This window comes from Nematolebias whitei, chromosome 15 (assembly GCF_014905685.2).
Source record: "Nematolebias whitei isolate Nwh7 chromosome 15, NemWhi1, whole genome shotgun sequence".
NCBI lineage: Eukaryota > Metazoa > Chordata > Actinopteri > Cyprinodontiformes > Rivulidae > Nematolebias > Nematolebias whitei.
This window is the reverse complement of record NC_056512.1, coordinates 3967934-3976518: the sequence shown is the minus strand read 5'-3', so window position 1 is coordinate 3976518 and position 8585 is coordinate 3967934. Positions and strand designations below refer to the sequence as shown.

Genomic DNA, 8585 nt, shown 5'->3' with positions numbered 1-8585 from the left:
ACTGTGTAGGAATACAAAGTAGGAATACTTTGCACAAATACTTGAAACATACTTAATTTTTACAGTCCTACAGAACTGTTCAAAGGCAATACTGTCCTACTGTACTCACTGAGTAAAAATGTGGAGTACTGTAGTTTTTTTAGTGAAAGTACATTCAATTCAATTCACCAATTCAAAAATACTTTATTAATCCCAGAGGGAAATTAAATGTTGTTGTAACCCATCATTTCGGTTTCATTAAAGAGTTGTTATAGATGCTGATGGCTGTGGGAAGGAAGGATCTCTTGTTGTGGTCTGTCTTGCAGCAGATCTGAAGAAGCCTCTGACTGAAGACACTCTGCTGTTGTATGACAGTCTGATGAAGAGGCTGCTCAGGGTTGTCTATAATGTTCCTCATTTTATGAAGAATCCTTCTTTGAACAATCATCTCCAAAGGTTCTAGAGGAGTCCCCAGAACTGAGCCAGCCTTCTTTATGAGCTTGTTGATCTTTTTTAAGTCACTTGCTCTGGTGCTGCTCCCCCAGCAGATGATGGCAGAAGAGACAGCGCTCTCTACAACAGACTTATAGAAGATATGCAGCATCTTGCTGCAAACGTTGAAGGACTTCAGCTTCCTCAAGAAGTACAGTCTGCTCTGTCCTTTCTTGTAGACGGCTTCGCTGTTGCATTTCCAGTCCAGTCTGTTGTCCAGGTGAACCCCAAGGTGTTTATACTTCTCCACCACCTCCACTTCTTCTCCCATGATGAAAATAGGGTTGGATCTGTTCCTAATTCTCCTGAAATCTACAATCATCTCCTTTGTTTTGTTCACATTCAAGATGAGATGATTGTTTCCACACCATATCACAAAGCGGTCTACCAGTTCCCTGTACTCAGCTTCTTGTCCATCTCTGATACACCCGACTACTGCAGAGTCATCAGAATATTTCTGCAGATGACAGGAGTCTGTTTTGTACTGGAAATCTGAGGTGTACAGAGTGAAAAGGAATGGTGAGAGTATAGTTCCCTGTGGTGCTCCTGAGCTACTGACCACCTGGTTAGACACACAACCCTTCAGTCTCACAAACTGTGGTCTGTCCGTCAGGTAGTCTTTGATCCAGGCGATTGTTGAGGCCTCCACCTGAGTCTTCTGGAGTTTCTGACAAAGCAAATCAGGCTGGATTGTGTTAAATGCACTGGAGAAATCAAAGAACATGACTCTCACAGTGCTGTCTGCCTTTTCTAGATGACAGTGAGTTTGCTGAAGCAGGTGTATGATGGCATCTTCAACTCCAAGTCCACGCTGATAAGCAAACAGCAGTGGGTCCTGATATGTGCTTGTTTGTCTAGTCAGGTGGGTCAGCAGAAGTCTCTCTAGGACCTTCATGATGTGGGATGTCAGGGCAACAGGTCTATAGTCATTGAGGACTGATGGGTGCGTTTTCTTTGGCACTGGAACAAGACAGGATGTTTTCCACAACACTGGAACCTTCTCCTGGGTCAGGCTAAGTTTGAAGAGGTGCTGCAAAACCCCACAGAGCTGCTCTGCACAGACCTTCAGGACTCTGGGACTGACACCATCTGGACCTGCAGCTTTATTCCGGTTCAGTCTCTCCAGCTTCTTCCTCACCTGACTTCTGGAGACGCAGAGGGGGGAGGCAAAGGAGGTATCAGCATCTTCTGATTTAGTTGAAGACCAATATGTAGAAGAATGGTCCATGACTGTGGTGGTAGGTACAATATTTGAGGTGTGACAGGACAGCCTTGGGGCAATGGAGGGTGGTATGTATGTTTGGCTGTGGGCAAGAGAGGAGGATGCTGAGCTTGTTCCTGAACTGAACCTATTGAAGAATGTGTTCAGTTCATTGGCTCTGTCCAGGCTTCCATCCTTCTGATCCTCCTTCTGCTTGAAGCCTGTGATCTGTTTCATCCCTGACCACACCTCTCTGATATTGTTCTGTTGGAGCTTGCTCTCCAGCTTCTTCTTGTACACCTCCTTGCTGTTTCTTATCTTGACTTTAAGTTGCTTCTGTGTGCTCTTCAATAATTCCCTGTCTCCCTCCCTGAAGGCTCTTTTTTTTCTGGTTTAGCAGTTCCTTCAGAAAAAAAAAAAAAATTATATCAGAGAAGAATTTTGATTTAGCAGCTTTTACTGCTTTCTGATAACGGCGCCAACTCTCTTTAAGTATCTGGAAAGAGACCTGCAGCCTGTCTTTCCTCCACTTTTGTTCTGCCCTCCTACATTGCTGCCTAACGGCCTTGGTGACGTCACTCAGCCAAGGTTCTGCTTTGATTTTTGATTTTTTGGTTTTAACAGGTGCGACATGATCCATGGTCTTTAAGCAGACAGAGTTGAACTGGGATGTCAGCTCCTCAGTGGTGGTGAGAAACCCTGGGGCCTGAATGATCATTTCAGAGTTATAAACATCTGTAAAACGTGTGGCAGTGAAGTGGTTAATGGTCCGAGTCCTACGTGCAGGAGTGCACGACTTAGGAGTTAGATGCGGGAGGGTGAACTCAAACCGGACTGGCATGTGGTCTGAGAAAACATTATCACCAATAACAAGATTATTAACAGTCATATCATGAGTTAAAACAAGGTCCAGTGTATGTCCACACTCTTGGGTGGGACCGTTTACATGCTGAGTTAAATTAAATGAGTCCAATAAATCTAAAAAGTTCTTAACCAAGGGCTTCTCCTGACAGCACACGTGCAAATTAAAGTCCCCAATAATGAAAACATGCTCATATTTTGGTGTGATTTCAGCCAAGAAGTCAGAAAATTCATTTATGAAATCCTTCGACCAAGGTGGGCGGTAGATGAGTGCAAATAACGACGCAGGTGAATGTCCGAGTTCAAAGACGCTCAGCTCAAAGCTGGCACGGGAAACTGGGATGGCCAGTTGTTTACAGTCAAAAGTTGATTTGAATATTGTTAATAATCCACCACCGCGCCGGGCTGATGGCCGCGGGGCATTAAAACACAGACAGTTCGGTGGCAGTATATCCGTCAAGGCGCTAGACTCACCCGGAGACATCCAAGTCTCTGTGATGCACAGAAAGTCCAAATCATGCTCTTGAAAGTAATCCCTGAGGATAAAAGTTTTGTTGGTAACAGATCTTGCGTTGACCAAACACATCCGGATATTGTCCCAAGTGGAGCTAGCAGCGGTGGAGTTAGCACGCGCTAATGGCCGCAGGTTTTCAATAACAGTCCCTCCAGGTCGGTCCGAGCTGCGCACCAGCTGACAACTCACGTTTGTTAACTGGTCCGGGCACACAGGAGAGGAAGATGCAGCGCACAGAGCTTTCAGCTTCAGCAGCTGACCAGCACGTTTTCCCCGGCGTCTGAAGCGATATATCCGGGCAGGGAGGTGAGGAGCGCAGCAAAGGTAAGCTGGCATGTCCGCCAGCAGAGGGGTAGGAGGGGTTGGGGGGTCCAGAGGTACGCTGGTAATGGTCCAAATAAGCGACTTCAGTGACAGAAAATCGAAGATTCAAAAGTTGTTGTTTGTCATACACCAGCAGAGAGTTGATGTCACAAATGAGAAATGCAGAAACCAAAAATAATCTGAACACCATCAGCAGAGGTGGATTGTAAGCCATTTACACGGGCGCCATCTTACCGGAAGTCAACTTTCTGTTCAGGGGCAATGATCAGGGTTTCCGTCTTGTTAGAATTTAACCGAAGGCAGTTGTTAGCTAACCACGCCTTAATATGGGAAACACAGTTTACTAATTCAGCTAACGTATGTAATTCTGAGTCATAAAAGGAACAGTATAGTTTAATATCATCAGCATAGAGATGGTAAGACACATTTCTAAAGCTACTGATAATCTTTCCCAGGGGAGTGATGTATAGAAGGAACAGAATAGGACCCAAAACTGAACCCTGAGGAACACCATACAATAACGGAGTGGTCTTAGACTGTATGTTATTAACAAACATTGAAAAGGTTCTGTTACTCAGATAAGAGGAAAACCACTTAAGAACAGTTCCAGAAAATCCCATCTCATGTTGCAGTCGATGTAGCAGAATTTTGTGGTCGACTGTGTCAAAAGTTGATGATTGATCCAATAAAATCAAAACACTGCTCTGACCAGAGTCTGCAGCCATCAATATGTCATTGGAGACTTTTAATAAGGCAGTTTCGGTGGAGTGCATCTTGTGGAAACCAGATTGAAACTTATCAAGAATATTATTATTTTTCAAGAAAGTAGTCATCTGCCCAGCCACTAACTTCTCCAGAATGTTGGTGAGAAAAGGCAGTTTTGATATTGGCCTGTAGTTGCAAAGCTCAGTGAGGTCCAAGTTGGGCTTTTTCAAGATCGGATTTAAAATTGTTTGTTTCAAAAAACTTGGAACTGACCCGGTTGAAAGAGCTATGTTAATTAATTCTGCCACATGGGGGCTGACAATATCAGACACCTTTAAAAACAGTGGTGTGGGTGCAACATTAGCACGCAGGAAGAAGGTTTGAGCTTTTTTAGAACAACCTTCACATCCTCTAAAGTCACAGGTGAAAATGAAGACCAGGGGCTCACTGTAGGGACAGAACTGGGGGTGACACCAAGAGCTGATTTAACACTTGCCCTGATATTGTCAACCTTTTCCACAAAATAGTTTAAAATGTCTTGTCACCCTGGCACTAACCGCATGATCTCTTTCATTAAAAGACATTTCTGGTGGCCCTCGATTCACCAAGACATGAAGGACTTTGTTGCTGCATGTTTCACCTGTGCTCATAACAAAAGTGGTAATCAACCCCCAGCAGGTTTGTTACAGCCCCTTCTTACTCCCAGTCACCCTTGGTCTCATATTGCATTGGACTTTGTCACTGGTTTACCTCCATCAGAGGGCAACACTGTGATACTCACTGTAGTGGACAGGTTCTCTAAGGCTGTTCATTTTATTCCCCTTGTCAAACTTCCTTCCGCTCTGGAGACAGCCCACCTGTTAACCTAGCACGTGTTTCGGATCCACGAAATCCCTACTGACGTCGTATCTGGCCATGGGCATCAGTTCACATCCCAGGTATGGCAAGCTTTTTGCAGCACCCTTGGAGCCACATCCAGTATGACATCAGGCTATCACCCTCAATCTAACGGTCAATCTGAACGTTGCAACCAAGAGCTAGAGACCGCCCTGCGTTGTGTCATCGAAGATAACCCATCCTCTTGGAGTAAACATCTCTTGTGGGTAGAGTATGCGCACAACACCCATACTTCTTCTGCCACTGGATTATCTCCTTTTGAGGCTTCTCTGGGTTATACCCCACCACTGTTTCCAAGTCAAGAAACTGAAATATCTGTTCCTTCTGTCCAGCACCTTTTCCGTCGCTGCCGCAGAATTTGGTGCCAAACTAAGGCTGCGCTCTTACGTACTGCCAACCGGAACAGGAAACATGCTGATCACCACCTCTCTCTAGCCCCCAAGTACCAAGTAGGTCAAAGGGTTTGGCTTCCCACCAGAGACATTAAAATAAAGACACCCCCAAGAAACTCTCTCCTCGTTTCATTGGTCCGTTCCCCATCATCAAGATAATCAACCCGTCTGCGGTACGTCTTAGACTGCCTTCCTCCATGCATATTCACCCCACTTTTCTTGTATCCCAAATCAAACCAGTCTCAGAGTGTCCCTTGAACCCACCTTCCGACCTCCCTCCACCCCCCCGTCTCATCGACAATCATCCCGCCTTCACTGTTAGACGTATTCTGGATGTGAGATGTCGAGGGCGGGGGTTCCAGTACTTAGTAGATTGGGAGGGTTACGGTCCGGAGGAAAGATCATGGATCCCAAGATCCTTTATTTTGGACCCCTGCCTAATCTCTTCCTTTTTCAGGGCCCACCGTGAGAAACGCCTAAGGTCGCCAAGAGGCGATCTTTGAGGGGGAGGTTCTGTACGGGTTTTCGGTGTGTTCTCTCCACAGACTCTTGAGCTCCTGCAGCAGAGTTAATCACGCTCAGCTGCTGGCCATTTCCCTAATTACCTCCAGGACTATATGAGGCTGCAGGCTTGCTTCATCCATTGCCGGAGCATATCTTGTTGAGGGTAGTTGTGCTCCTGGCCTTTCAAGTGTTTAGATATATTTTGAAATACTTACATGTGTGTCTTCTTCGTTTCTGACAGACCTTGGTTTTTCCTGCGCCTCCAGTCCTGGACGTTTCATGCATACCTGTGGATTGGTCTGTACTTATGTAAAGGAACATATATCTGTGAGATATTATCCATAAATTAAACGGATTCTTTCATTTTTCTGGACTGAGTTCTATCGTGCATTGAATAATTAAATGTGACGTGAGACGTTAATTTTCTTTGACCCATCAAAATGCATGCGGTCATTTATTAACAGAATCAAAGTTTAACATCAAACATTTACATTAATTTGGCAATTTGATTACGATAACAGCTTAATTAATTAGCTTTACAATCAGAGACCATACGGCCATGGTATCTGCTTGCAGCTTTACAACAGACATTTCTGAGAATATCTGGACTAATTACTGGCAAGATAGAAGAGTTTTAAAGATGGGGAATGAAGGAGTTAAATGGAGAAAAAATGTGTGTGAGAAATGTGTGTTGAAGAAGAACGACAGCACTCTCCATTCGAACCCAGCTTTCCTCGGTACACTTGCAGTTGAAGATCGACTCTTTACCTTGGCAGAGGATAATTCCGACTTCGGTGTAGAGTTGCCTTTCAACGCTTTTCCAGCGTCTCCGTAGGATGGTTGGAAAACGTCCGGAGTAGTGACGCTACTTCGTTCAGCATACGTTCACCTCACGGGTGGACTCACATGAGGAGTAAGTCCGTCAGAGGCTCCACTCAGATGTGGAAGATTCCATAATCCCCACGAGACTCGGAACTTTGTTCTGCGTTCTGCGTTCCGAACTGCATTCTCCGTTCTACATTCCAGCATTCTGCATTCTCGCATTCTCTCTGGAACTAGGAAGTGTTGAACCTTTTAAAGAGGTCACTTCCGGTTCCTCTGAGAACTTCCTGATTGGTTGATCGACCGAACAGGGGGTGGTTTTAGTGATGTAAGAGGTTATTAAAAGTCAAGGAAAAAGATTAGATTGTTTTAAGAACAGACTGTAAATGTTTTGAAGAACCCGAGACTTTTGGGAGTCAGTTCTACTTCTATCTGTCAGAAAAAGTTAAACATGACATTTCTTTCCAGTAAACATGTAGTTGACCGAAACTTGACTTTTGACCGACTTACAACCTCATTTCAGACGGAAAATCAAAATGCATAATTACTCTTGTAACAAACATTAACTTGATTTCTACTTTGAATGAGGATTAAAAATCATTAATACTGTTTCACAGTTGATTTAAAATAAGTAGTTCACTTCAACATTTGAAAATGGTTTGAACTAAACACACTTTGATTATCAAGACATTTGTAAAATAGTAATGATAATAAAAAAGAGAGTGTTCTTTCAATTGATCAGTGCAGGACACACTTAGAAAGTCTCTGGATGGACTTGATTTTGTGTTTCTGGACTCAAATCAATGAAATACAGTTCTTGTCCCAGGAAGGCCCTCAAAGTCAGGATTTGACCTGAGGCTTAGTTCACTACACTTACCTGAGCTTAAGTTTCTCCTCGTGGACTCCAGCCAAACTACTACCCCTCCTGCCTCGACCTCCACGCTCCACCCGTGCATCGACCTCTTGCTGGAATTTTTATTCATTATATATCCACCCTTTGTCACCCCACCTGTCATTTACAGTAAGAGGAATATTATTATTTCCCGTCCATAATATCATCCATCCTCCAACCAATAAGACACTAATCGTCTCCCCTTTCCCTTCCAGGGGTTTTCTAGTTTCAGCTCCTGTGAATATAAGACTGTTTATTGTTATTATTATCACTGTAAAATAAATCACCCTTCTATTTATGATCCGCAGTCTGTTGTCCTTCAGTCCGTTTTTTCTGGGTACACTCCGCCATTATGACACCCCCTCTGCAGAATGTCTATGTCACTATGTGCTTGTTTGTGCGAGGTGTTTTTTAATATTAGTTTTTCTTCTCAGCCAAGAAGAAAAAGTCTGATAGGAATTTTTTCGCCTCCAATTCCTACGTGTCCAGTTTCACTACTTTTTTGTCTGTCTAAACAGATCTCACTTGTAAATGAGTTTTCTAGGCTTAATGTGATTTATCTGTCTAAATAAAGGTTGAATTATTATTTTTTCTGTTAGTCTTTCCAAATGTGTCCCTACTTGATGGAAATATATAATTTATTTTTAAGGAAATAATTTAAATGATCTGAATGATAATTTGCCGGAGCAGGCTGGAGAATAGAACTCTTTATGCTACCACATCACACTGCCCTTCAATCTGAGGATCAGAGATGCAAAATAACCAAAGTGCATAGTTATTTAAGGGGTCATTCTCATGTATTTCGTATGTGGAAATGCATAGGGGATTTCTGGGTATCTTTGTTATATAGGTGGTGTTGCCACTTTTTTCTATTATTTTATTTTTCCTTGTTTTTTCTCACTGTTATTGCTGCTTGCTTGGGTAAAATCTGTAGTATTTCCATCTTCCATAGTATGCTGCATCTTATAATTGATTTAATATTAAATGATAGGTAAATCAATT

At 43.3% G+C, this 8585-nt stretch overlaps 1 protein-coding gene across 1 annotated transcript in view; it reads left to right on the top strand.

Annotated features, from left to right (window-relative positions):
- mettl22 (methyltransferase 22, Kin17 lysine) overlaps positions 1 to 5845 on the top strand; it is a 149594-nt gene extending 143749 nt beyond the window's left edge. Inside the window, exon 9 of the mRNA XM_037689303.1 lies at positions 5823 to 5845. Coding sequence (XP_037545231.1) covers positions 5823 to 5845 — 23 coding nt within the window. The remainder of the gene's footprint in view (positions 1 to 5822) is intronic.
- Positions 5846 to 8585: the final 2740 nt, after the last annotated feature.